Below are 13583 nucleotides of genomic sequence, written 5' to 3' on the forward strand. Positions count from 1 at the left end.
TATATTTTAATGAAAAACTACGAGATCTTCGAACGTCAATAAACTGGTACGATTTGGAGTTACCGAGTGATTTTATAAGAAACCAGTAAATAACAGGTGCTTGTTTATTGAATTCCGGAATAACAAACATTCACTTTCTTGAACGTGAAGTGGGTGTCATGTCTTACAATGAGTAGTGTGGCGAACATTAGTGATTGTGAGTCTTCTGACTCGATGGAAGACATACAACTTAAACCTATTCAACCTAAGCCTCATCCCTCTAGAATCGTCAACACAGATGTTCGAAGAAATGTATCTGTCACACAGGGACATGAAATTCCAAGACAAATTTCTGAATTAAGCTTAACCAGGAATAATTATATGAATGAAAATAATGTGGTATGTTAATACAGTTGAATATAAAACTACAGCTGTGAATGCTCGTCTCGTATTTGTGAATTATTTTTATAAAGTACATTCATGGTAAATGTTAGTCCAAATTATTAGCCTTTCAAGACATCAAAATTATTTGGACTAGGTAAATGTTTAAGAATTTCAGGTAATATAGAAATCTGATAATTTATCCCTCATACTCAGTATAATGTCATTTTTTTTTTAATGAATTTCATTTTTATGATACTTTTCATCACTTTTTTAGTAACAGACAGCGTTGTTACATTGTGCTTTATAAAAAGAATTTCAATAGTAATTGAAATCTAATATGGGTATTCTTACATGTTGAAATGATATATTTTCATGAATTTATTGCATCTAAATACATGTACATGTATACAAAAAACATGTACCTTGAATATTAAGATTATAAAATGTAAAAACAAATGTATTTTGTAAATCATTTGTAAATGTAGACAATGTGATTGAACATTGAGTTAAAATAAGTGAAAGATGAAATTTTAATTATTGTCTCAAGTAAAAAAAATGTATTCATTTTTTTCAAACCCTATCTTCATGAGAGGATCCAGTAATTTTACAAATGGGGTTCAAATCATATGTCCCCATTCATTGATCGTCATAAAAAGGATACATGTAGGTTCCAACCATTTTGCCAACCATCCATAGGCGGATCCAGGGGACCCGGGCCCCCCTTTCGTTGGAAAAATTTGGTTGATTATATAGGGAATCACTGAAGCATAACTGGAGCGGGCACCCCCTTATGAAAAGTCCTGGATCCGCCACTGCCATACCAACCACCTGGGTATGCACCTGAGCTTTATCATATTGTCCTGGATTTTTATACTCAATACAGCTGAACATTGATTTTCATACACTTTTTTTCAGAATGTTCAAATGAACCATGACCATGGAGATAGGACGTTTCCCCCCGTGATTCCATTAAATGTTGGTGGCATTAAATACATAACTAGATTGTCAACATTGCGAAAATATGAAGATTCAATGCTGGCAGCTATGTTTAGTGGAAGACATATTGTTGACAAAGATGAATATGGGAATTATTTTCTAGATAGCAATGGACATATATTTGCTAATATTTTAGATTTCTTAAGAAATGGAACAATCCCACCTAATGAAGTTGCTGTAAGTGTTTTCAAAGATGCCAACTACTTTGGCTTACACGAACTAGTAGAGCAGTTACAATTTAAGCCTGACATTGCCTCCATGCATGTTAAAGAAGCTCACAGACAACTCTTTCCAAATTATTTTGCTGTAAAACAAAATATTGTGAAAATAGCAATGGATCATGCTATTACTTCTAGAACAGGGGAGATAATAATTAATATGTTCAAAACTGAATTTGTGGCAAAAGCTCCAAACTTTAATCCAAAACATGGATGTGTTGCGGAACTAGCTCATATTAAAGTTGGACCTTGGGAGGGTGATACAGATGAAGAAATGTTCATAAGATGTCTAGAGAATGATTATTTAGAAGAAGGATTTAACTTAAAACCACATGAAACAAAAAGAAAATGTCGTTATTATCATGGACAAACATGTCCAAAATTTACATACAAACTGTCTTTTATATTTTGATTTAATAGTTAGTTCTTTTATTTATATACACATTTGTATTTTGATGATTCTTAAAGAAATTAATTGGATTAGATATAATGTAGTTATTTTACTAAATAGATACATGTATGGAATGTTATGGATGTACCATAGACATAGATATGGGGTTTTGCTCATTGTTGAAGGTCATTCATTTACCTATAGTTGTTAATTTCTATGTTATTTGGTATCTGCATGGTAGAGAGTTGTTTCATTGGCAATTATGCCATATCTAAACTTAAGGATGTACTTAGTACTTAGGTGAGGTTTTGGAATTTGTGTCAAATATTCGGACTCCTTAGTGTTTTTCCATACAATACCAGGTAAAATATTTTGCCCCATAACACCCATTTTTTTTTTCATATCAGACTTTATAGCTCATGAAATGTCATTTACCAAAATTTTAGAAGATTCTTGATTTTCTTTGTTTTGTTTTGAGACCCAAATAATACCAATGCAAATATAAGGTAAAAGTCTGAGTCAGCCTTTTCCCGCCATATTTTAAATCTCCAATATCTCGGAAAGGAGGTCCATGACCTATCAATAATTCTAGCTTATTTTTATCCTTAAAGGATGCTCTACCGACTTAAAGTATCTATTTGAGTTTCTTAAATTAAGTTAATTTCTTAATTTTCACCTAAGTACATCCTTAAGGCAATCTTTCTTGTGTTCAATCCTCAACATAATTTTATGGCAAGGGCTTTTTTAATACAATTGCTTTGCTTTCTTCTCAAGATGATCTTGTCTCTCCAATGATGTTAGACCTAACAAGGTTAACATGGTTAATGAGTCCCAAGTCAGTGCAAGTCAGGGATTTAATTTAAAAGGAAATACAAGCTTATAACCTGTCAAATTTTGAATATGCTTGCAGAAATATTTTTCACAACCAAAAGTTAAAATTCCCCCTCAAAAGTATTGTACATATATTACAACATATTGTTAAGTTTTCTTTCACAATGAAATGCTAACAGAACTAATTTCTTCAACCTTTTGAAGTTCAGTTGAAATTTTCTCATAGAAATATTTTCCAGTGTCAGTTGACAATTTATATACATGTATATATTTGACAGTGTTTAAAGTTTAGATAATCATAATAATAAACTTTCTACAAAATGTTGTAGGCTATAGCTAGTAGGTTGTAAATTCAGTATAATGCCAAGTAGAATTTGACAATAGGTCTTAATATATAGTTTTTTTAAATCAATCCATTTTAAAGATTTCTTGCTTAATTCATGATCCACATCAACTCCATTTTATGACTTTTTTTTTATTTTTATTAGCCCAATTTTATTCGTCTCCCATGTCTCAAGAACCTTATTGTTATACATCTGTTAATTTAACCTGAAATCTCCTTTATTTCATATAATGACCTGGTCATTCAAGTTTAAAGGTCACTTACTGGTAATATTATATCAGATACAGCTGTATATTTACTTGTTTATTGATTCATTGACCTTGGATTGATCTTAAATAATTAAGTAAATGAAATACATGTAAGCTGTTTTAGTATGACCTTGGTTGAAATTAACATACAGTTTAAAATTCCCCTTAAAGTATTTAAATTTGTTTACTTGGCAGCAATTGTAAACAAATAAATGTAAAAGATTGTGTAAAGTTCTCAGTGTTCAGAATATACATGTATTATATGTATTTGCCACTGGAGGTTAAGTAGACTATGGTCTTTGTTGTCTTGTTCCTTTTAATACTAAATTCAGAATATATTGGGTATTTGAAGCTGTGAAATGTGAAAATGATGAATTTTCAGTTAACTTTTGATTATGATGCTAATAAATTAAAAGAAATGTATAAAAAAAAAACTACTGCCAAATCATTGTTAAAAACTCACATTTTCATTTTTTTCAATATTTTTTTTTTTGATAAAATTCGTGACATTTTACATGCATGACATGTTTTATGTTTAAATACTATAATGGGAATCAGATAAATAGCATAACAATTAAGTATACACACATGCATGAGGGTATTGATTGGAAGGTTTTCATTTCTGTAATTACATATATTTGGTTGGTAATTTATGTCTATTCTTTACTTGTTGCCCAATATTCTCTAGATCTTTCTAAAGATTTAAACACCAAATTATTCTCTTATCTTAATTTTATGCACCACATTCACGTCATGTCAGTATTCTCTATTCTTTAAAAGCAGAAGTTATGTTAATTTTTTTATACTCTATATGTTTACCCTTCTGGTCTATTCTGTTGGCCTAATCCAGACCCTTACTTTGAAAAAAGCATTTGATATGTTATTTGCATGGTTTGCAAAACACAAATTATGCTATATGGACACCTAAAAAGTATATAAACAGCAAAGTTACAAATGTATGCATTAATGTATTTGATATAGTTTGATAACTTTAATTCCTAAGTGCTTGTTTTATTATGATTGATTGTACTTGTATTCTTCACATGGAAGAGTTTTGCATGCATGTTATACATAACTACATGTACTGGTATACATGTTTTTGATGTTAAATTTACAATATTAAGGATTAAAATTACTTTTGGCTCCTAACATGCCTAAGGTACATGCATTTCACGGATTTGTTTTTAAGATTGCATAAATAAAATATAGAGTAATTCAATAATTAGTTTTTGTGTCACAATACTCTCTAGCATACTGAAGTACAATGTACAATAGAAACTTTAAAAAGACACAGATACATTTTTTAATTGGGTTTTCCCACGAGGTGTTATAATATAATTGTTATAGCCTTTTAAATTTTGTTATGTTTGTTTTATCTTTGTGAATTTTGGAAAGCTGTAGAAAGTTTAAACATGTGAACTCCAGAGGTTAAACAATTTCACAATTGAATAATTCTCAATCTTTTAACACATGTATTAAAAGGTACTAGTATTGTATTTAGGCAAACTGTCTGAATTACACTGCTGAATAAAAAATGTCATGGTAAAAAATATGCTGATGAACTTTTGATGTTATTTGGGCATTACCTAAATCATGTTGATAAAACTGTTAAATTTGTTAAACATGCATTATTGTTATAGGCTAGTTTTTTTAATATATGTCTTTCACGTTTACTTTTGGTATGTTTCGTATTGAATACTGTGTATTCATTATTTATAGTGGGGTACTAAATTTCTTGGATTTTGTGGATCAAGGTTAACTAGAAAATCAAATGTACAACAAAATATTTTCCTATTGGATTATAATATGTAAATAAACTCATCATAGATACCAGGACTAAATTTAGTATAAATGCCAGACGCACGTTTCGTCTACAATAGACTCATCAGTGACGCTCAAATCCAAAAAAGTTAAAAAGGCCAAATAAAGTATGAAGTTGAAGAGCATAGAGGACCAAAATTCCTAAAAGTTTTTCCAAATACAGCTAAGGTAATCTATGCCTGAGGTAGATTTAACTGTTTAAATTTGCAAAACCAGGAATTATACGAAAATACAATTTTCCTCAATCCACAAATAAATTTAGTACCAACAAAAGTTATTGAACCAACAGTTCTTTACTCTGCATAAATATGTTACATGTTCATGTACATGTATGTTCTAAAGACAATTATTTTACCCATTGTTTATTTTATCGTTGATTTATATTATAGAACTACTTATGGCAATTTTTATTTATTAATTGTCCTATAATTTGTTATTGATTGTTGGTCATTCCTTTGTATATTGTTGGTCAGGGTACATTTTGTGTATGATAATGTAGAAATCCATTTAAATTAGTTAGCTAATGTTAGGAAATCCATACTTATATAGCCAAAGTTCTCTACTCATTATGTAAGAATCTCAATTATCATGTGATTATGGTCATTTGGTTTTAATACTAGCTGTATTCAATAGTGGTCAGACAGCTGACCAGCATGACCAGTGTGACATTAGGGATAATTGGTAGCACAGCACTAATAGCTAAAATAACGTTTCTATTATATAATCATCTTAAAATTCATGTTGGTTATTTCTTGATAAATCTTGATAAAGTGCATGTCAAACATTAATGAAGTTTACCTTTCTTTTTAAAAATACAAAAAATTAAACATTTTACAGTGGTGGATCCAAAGGGGGGATTATCCAGGGGTTGGAACCCCCTTTTATTTTTGAAGATCGGTGCATTTGAATAAGGACATATATTTGGAATCCCTCCTTTCTCCGAAGTTGGTCCTACCTTTCCAAAATGGCTAGATCCGCCTCTGTTTTACCCGAGTTGCACAAAGGTTCTTACGATATAAAAATAACAAAACAAATATCAGTGATAATTTTTAGGTATATTATTCCGATATAAGGTTACAGTATTCAAAGAATACTTAATTTATATTTTCAGAAATCATTGTAAATAATTGACTTCTGAGAAATTAATTTTAAGGAAACATCCCAAGTTTATTAAGTACTGACTTGACAAAATTAATGCTGAATTTTTAGGAATGTTACATGTTAAACTATTAATGAACAATCTTTTTTTTTAACAATCATTCAATCATTTTGATTATAAAGCTTATGCATGTTATGCTGGATTAAGTTGCTGTGGCTTTTATTTTATTCCTGTTCAATAATATAAGACTTATCTGTGATGTTATGATTTAATATTGTCTTATTTTTAAATTTTGTGAAAACTTTGTATGTTTCTTGTTTTTGTTTGTTTGTTTTGAATTTCATATCAGGTTATTGTTAATAACAATACCATTCATGTTGAATTAAAAAGAAAAACTTAAAAGATTTTTTGATTTTTTTGTTTTTGCAAATATAATGTAAAGTTATGTTTTGTTCCCAACTTTCTAGTTGTGATTTCTGTTTTGTTTAAATATATATTTAAATGAGCTCTTGTCGCAATATAGCTTTCTGTGCTAATGTAGCGTAAAGCAAACAACAATCAATCAATCATTATGTCTTGTCTATCCCTTCATCTGTCTGAAACTTAATAAGACCATTTCCTAGAAGCTTCCTTCTTCATTTGTACTTGGGACATAGACATTTTTGTATGCCTTTCAAACACCAGATGTACTATGTATGGTATACCTGTGTTCATCTGTCCAAACATCATAGAAAGGTAATAGTGTTTGGATTAGTGGGCAGTTAGGGATAGGGAGGGTACTTATTTGTGTTCACAGCTTTACAATTTTCAATCCAGATCACTGAAACTTCACAGGACTATAGAATGTCATATGAGGAAGATGGCACCTGCTACATGTATTATGGGATTGTTTTATTTAATGATATTTGTATGGAATATTGAATTTGGTGCAAGAAAGCTTCATTAAGATTTTGAGTTTTTGCAACACCATCTTATAGTATGACAATGTCGGGTGGGTAGGCAGTTGGGAAAAGGTGGTTATCTATTTGTGAAAACACCTTTTACAAATTTCAACTGAAAGGAAGACTGCACATATGTTGAAGACGGCACCTGTTATTATGGAACATTTATTTTTCAAAACTTGGTAAATGTAAAGAACTAATTTTTTCAGAAAACTTATGAAAGAGGAGAAATTGGTGGCTTGGATTAACCACCTTGTCATGATTTTTGATTGTCAAATCCATGGTTTGAACAACCAGTCCCCTGAAAACAAAACTTACTTAAGATTTAGATTCAGATTGAAGTTTGACCATTTCAAGTCAGCCTTTTGACATCATATAACCTGTCTTAATGACATCCTGGCTTTAATTAGATAAAAGAACATGTGGTATGAGTGCCAATGAGACAACTCTCCATCGAAGTAACAATTTATTATAAGTAAACCATTATAGGTCAAGGTACCGCCTTCAAACAGAGCCTTGGCTCACACCGAACAGCAAGCTATAAAGGGCTCTAAAAAATTACTAGTGTAAACCCATTCAAACATGGAAGCCAACGGTCTAATCTATATAAAACAAATCTATACTATACAGATATGAACCAAGGAGGACATCATAGTAGAATTATTTGTTCCTATTTTAGGATCATTTACTAGAGAATATTTTGAAGAAGAAATGAAATTGTTGCAATTCATTACATATATACGGTTGGATGGTCAACTTGGATTACAGTCAAATTTTGAAAGAATAACTTTTCAAAACAAATTGATTAGAAGCAATTTAGATGAATATTGAGGATGACTGATCAATTGAATATCGGGATCATTTGATCTCATTGACAAGTCCAGTTTTGACTGGACCAGTGATTTCAGAGGAGAATACTAAAATATAAAAATTTCAAATGGAGTAAAATTGAGAATGGAAATGGGAAATGTGTAAACAAGATAACAATCCAACCAAGAAGCAGTAAACAAACCAAGATGACCAATGATGACACAGCAAGAAAATCCTGCACCCTGAGGCTGGTTTCATCTGACCCCTAAACAAAAATGTGTACTAGTTCAGTGAAATTGATTGATTGTTAGTATTGTAATTGTATAAATAATAAAATTGAGAATGGAAATGGGGAATGTGTCAAAGAGACAACAACCTGACCAAATAAAAAACAACAGCAGAGGGTCACCAACAGGTCTTCAATGTAGCGAGAAATTCCCGCACCCGGAGGCGTCCTTCAGCTGGCCCCTAAACAAATATATACTAGTCCAGTGATAATGAACGCCATACTAATTTCCAAATTGTACACAAGAAACTAAAATTAAAATAATACAAGACTAACAAAGGCCAGAGGCTCCTGACTTGGGACAGGCGCAAAAATGCGGCGCGGTTAAACATGTTTGTGAGATCTCAACCCTCCCCCTATACCTCTAACCAATGTAGAAAAGTAAACGCATAACAATACGCACATTAAAATTCAGTTCAAGAGAAGTCCGAGTCTGATGTCAGAAGATGTAACCAAAGAAAATAAACAAAATAACAATAATACATAAATAACAACAGACTACTAGCAGTTAACTGACATGCCAGCTCCAGACTTCAATTAAACTGACTGAAAGATTATGATTTCATCATATGAACATCAGGCACAATCCTTCCCGTTAGGGGTTTAGTATCATACCATCATAACATATATGAGAAGAACATAACTCGTGTCATGCCAACAACTGTTTTTAGAATAAATGTGTTTAGTTCTGATGCAAAGACCTTATCAGTGACTCAATATTAACGCCAAAATATGCAATCTTTAATGACTTGACAACAGTATCGTAATTATATCCCTTCTTAATAAGTCTATTCAAAGGTTTTGTAAGTTTCTGAGGTGAATACTGACACCTTTGTGCTTTATAAAGAATATTTCCATTAAAAATTGGATGTGAAATACCTGAACGTATTAGAAGTCTGCATGTTGAGCTATATTTACGAATGATGTCTTTATACCGATGATAAAATTTAGTAAATGTTTTGACTAGTTTGTGATATCGAAAACCCTGGTGTAATAATTTTTCAGTAATACATAAATTTCTCTCGTTAAAATCTAAAACATTATTACATACACGAGCGAATCGTACAAGTTGAGATATATAAACACCGTAAGATATGGTGACAAGGGAACGTTACCATCTAAAAACGGATAATTAACGATAGAAAATGAAAAATCATCCCTTTTATCATAAATTTTAGTATTCAGCTTTCCATTAGTGATATAGATATCAAGATCGAGAAAAGGACAGTGGTCATTGTTAGTATTAGCTTTATTTAAAGTAAGTTCAACAGGATAAATTTCATTAATATACATACTGAAGTCGTCATTATTGAGAGCCAAAATATCCTCCAAATATCTAAAAGTATTAAATTTGTTTATCAGATGTTGTTTCGATGGGTCTTTGCTTATTTTTGTCATAAATTGTAACTCATAACAATACAAAAACAGGTCCGCAATAAGTGGTGCACAGTTAGTCCCCATTGGAATTCCGATAATCTGACGATATACGGAATCCCCAAAGCGAACAAAAATGTTATCTAGTAAAAATTCAAGGGCATATAAATAAACCAATTTTTCAAGACGTTTCAGCCATTGGCCTTCTTCAGTTCTTTATTTTTCCTCTCAACTACATGGCTGACATTTTGTTTTCAATCATTGAAGTCCATAAATAAGGTTCACTAGTTGACATCCATGAATGTTCTTTTTGAGGTTGAATGTTTTATCTCCGAGTATAATTTTTTCTTCATTTCTTTCAATATCGCAAACTTCACATTCTTCTTTACATGTTTTGTTGCTGCTGTAGTTGGTACATTTTTTGGTGATTTTATTTAGTTTTCCATGTACAATTATGTCTGCTAAGTTTCTATCTCTTCGATAAGCTACCAGTGGTGGTTCTGGAAATATTTCTTTCATCAAGTTACAGTTATGTAAAATATTAATTCTTTTTTTCACAATGTTATGAATATCAGGTAGTAAATCGGTAAAGGTTACAACAAGAGGTATGCGTTCTGATGTTTTCTTAATTTTATTTTTTCTCTGTAATAACTCTTTTCTATTTAAGTTGTCTGCTCTTTTCAGTTGGTTTTCAATAAATTTTCCATTGTAGCCTCTTTTTCGCAGTTTTAATTTTAGTTCTTGTCTATGTTTTTGATAGTCATCTTCATTTTCACAAATTCTTCTCAATCGTAATGCTAAACCATACGGAATTGCCCTTTTTACATTTTTTGGATGGCATGATTTGCTGTGAACATGTATATGTTTATCAGTTGGCTTTGTATAAAGGTCTGTCGTTAATTTACCATTTTTTATTTTCACAAGTGTATCTAAGAATTCAATCTGATTGCTGTTGTACCTAAGTTCCACCTTTATTTTGTCATTTATTGAGTTTGCAAAGTCCATAAATTCTTTCGAGTTTTTGTTCGCCATGAGTCCAAATTCCAAAACCATCATCAATGAAGCGTTTATAAAACAATGGTTTCTCTTTGAATTTTTCCAGTGCTTTGTCCCATTGTCGCATATAAGTACATGCAAAAATTTTTCCTAGTTTTGACCCTATAGCCACACCTTCATTTTGCAGAAAATCTCTGTCAATCAATCGGAAGTTATTCCCCTCTAAAACTAATTTTATCATTTCTAGGATACATGTATCATTGGTTGGTATTTCTTTACTTTTTCTGGTGTCAAGAGCTTTTTTACATGCTTTTATTCCTTCTTCTCTAGGAAAAGATGGGTATAATTTTACTACATCGAAACAAAACAATATGCTGTTTTTTGGTATTGGCTGTTTTACTTTTGATAGTTTATCTAAAAAATCGGTAGTATCTCTTATATAACTTGGTGAGTTGATAACATAGTTGTCTAGTTCCTTTTCTGCTATTTCTGCAATTTTTTCAGTGGCAGTACCTATCCCATTAACTATTGTTCTGTATGGTTTGTTCTGTGGATTTTCGGATTGCCTTTTAATTTTGCTGGTTGTGGATGTTTGTTTCAACACCACTATTGCTTAATCATTGGCAATCCTAGTAATTTAGATCAGAGTTATCTAACCTTACCACAAGCAGGGTTTTAACTTACAATGTCAGACCACTTGAATTAATAAGAGGCTCCTCTTTCATGTCTATGAAAGAAGCAAAAGAAGGACAGATATGGTTCTAAGTAATTATAACACATTAAAAAGAAATAAAAAAACATTTGTGCAAATCATATTTATTTGTAAGTTTTGAATCACATTTTAATTTAATGCCCACTGAAACTTTATATAACTGAGCAAATAATAGTAGGAACACATGAAATCACTTGGCTAAACAAAAATGGTTTTTTACCTGAAAACGCAATTCAAATAAATCAATATTTGTATTCACATGTCATGGTCTTCTTTGGTAACTATCTAAAGGACTTAATACTGTAAATTACGAAATTATTGCGTACATTTATTATTGTGATTGTTTAAAAATAAACATAAATGCAAGATTAATTATTGCGATGTCAGGAAAATCTGCATACAGATATATGTATCAGATATAAAAACATGACTTCTTATTGTTGCAATACTCACTCAGTCGCATTAATAATAATCTTGCAATAATTTCCAAATTTACAGTACAAAAATTTCCATTGAGGTAAATAGTAACATGATGATAGCAAAACATAATAATAAAAGCTCTGACATCTCAAATTACAATTGCAAATTTTCAATTTCCTTAAAAAATGTCACAATCATACAATTCTAACTTTAAACAAGCCTTGTGTTTGTTTTTCTTTGTATTGTTTTAATGTTTTCATAGAGAGCATGTGCAGTTGCATTTTACACAGCAATAAATTACAGCTTTTGGAATTCCTGGCCTATCATTATTAATTAAGATATAATACTAATAATATGTTTCCTATTTAAATGTAGTTCTTTTTTTCAGTATTAAAATTGAAGAGAATTTAATACAATGAGAATTTTTCCTGGATTGGTTAGAGGTGGGTTTCTACAAGACAAAAATCTAAATAAAATACTTTGGAAAAATTAATATGTCAAAAGGGCACTTGTATTGATGCACTTATTCTTGTCATTTACTCTGAGGTTTTCAAAATTAACAGTAAGTTAACACAATGCAAAGCACATCTATAAAATAAAAAAAAAATCAATGGGTAAAAGAAATTGCTCCATCTGTAGGGATCCACTTAAAGAATATTTATAGGAGGATTTTAATTTCTATGGATCGAAGAAATGATTTATGCTTTGTTCATTTTTCATATTTCCTATATTCTAGCATGTCACTTAAGAGAAGGTTTAACAGAAAACTTGCTGTAAAATAAAAATCACGGAAGTTAAAACTTCACTTTCGCACACAAAATAGCACATTTGATACAATTGCACTTAATTTACATAGTTTTTGTAAATGAGATATAAACAATTATTAAATATTTTGGAAAAACCCTCTTATTGTGGAAAAGTGTATAACAATGTATTGATCAATAAATTCCATGGATAAGAAGGACTTTCACAATAAAACTGACTCAAATAATATATATACTTATCATGTTAAAAATCTAAGTATTTGCACCATATGAAAATCCGAAAAACAAATGTTTTTTTGTAATGAAATGAAAGGAGAAATAACTTGAACTTCAATTCTCCATTAAGTGATGAACCTTGCTCAACGTTTCAGTTGATGTATATATAAGAAACAATTAGAGAACTATAAAATCATAATAATAATTTTTTTAGGAATATTAAAAATCAAGGATGTTTAATTTCAAATCATGAAAAAAGGTAGTAAATAAATAAAAGAAATTTAGTTTAAACATGAAATTAAAATGTCTACATCTGTTTATTTTATGGTCAAAAGCTGGTCTCGAGAAAATCCAAGGTTCGACCACAGACACTATGCATGAAAAATTTTAAGACTAGAATTGATTGTTAAAATTGTACCAACATGTTTATGACATGTATTTTTCTCAGACGTTTTATTGTGACAAGAACCACTGATCAAATACCAGATATGAGTATGTCAACTTTAACAATTTTTCTTCTAAGGATATTAAAACATGACAAAAAGAATCACTATCCAACTAAGGAATAATTAACCTCAGCAAAAATTATGTATTCTTAAATCATGGAGACAATATTCAATGTGTAATACAATGTTTAGAAATATTTCATATTTATGGCAAGAATAGACTGACTTAAGTCGTAAATCCTTGGTTAAATTTAGACTTTGCAACTTGACATTACTAAATCAGTTTAAGAATAAGTACAACCTTACAT

The 13583-nt window shown here is 30.4% G+C and overlaps 1 protein-coding gene across 1 annotated transcript; it reads left to right on the top strand.

Moving 5' to 3' along the window:
- The first annotated feature begins 70 nt into the window (after positions 1-70).
- LOC143075406 (BTB/POZ domain-containing protein KCTD7-like) lies at positions 71-6712 on the top strand. The gene is made up of 2 exons (XM_076250799.1): positions 71-378; positions 1279-6712. Exons 1-2 carry the CDS (start codon positions 169-171, stop codon positions 1987-1989), a joined length of 921 nt encoding a protein of 306 aa, XP_076106914.1. The 5' UTR covers positions 71-168; the 3' UTR covers positions 1990-6712.
- The last annotated feature ends 6871 nt before the right edge of the window (positions 6713-13583 follow it).

Source organism: Mytilus galloprovincialis, chromosome 5 (genome assembly GCF_965363235.1).
Source record: "Mytilus galloprovincialis chromosome 5, xbMytGall1.hap1.1, whole genome shotgun sequence".
NCBI classification, from domain to species: Eukaryota; Metazoa; Mollusca; class Bivalvia; order Mytilida; family Mytilidae; genus Mytilus; species Mytilus galloprovincialis.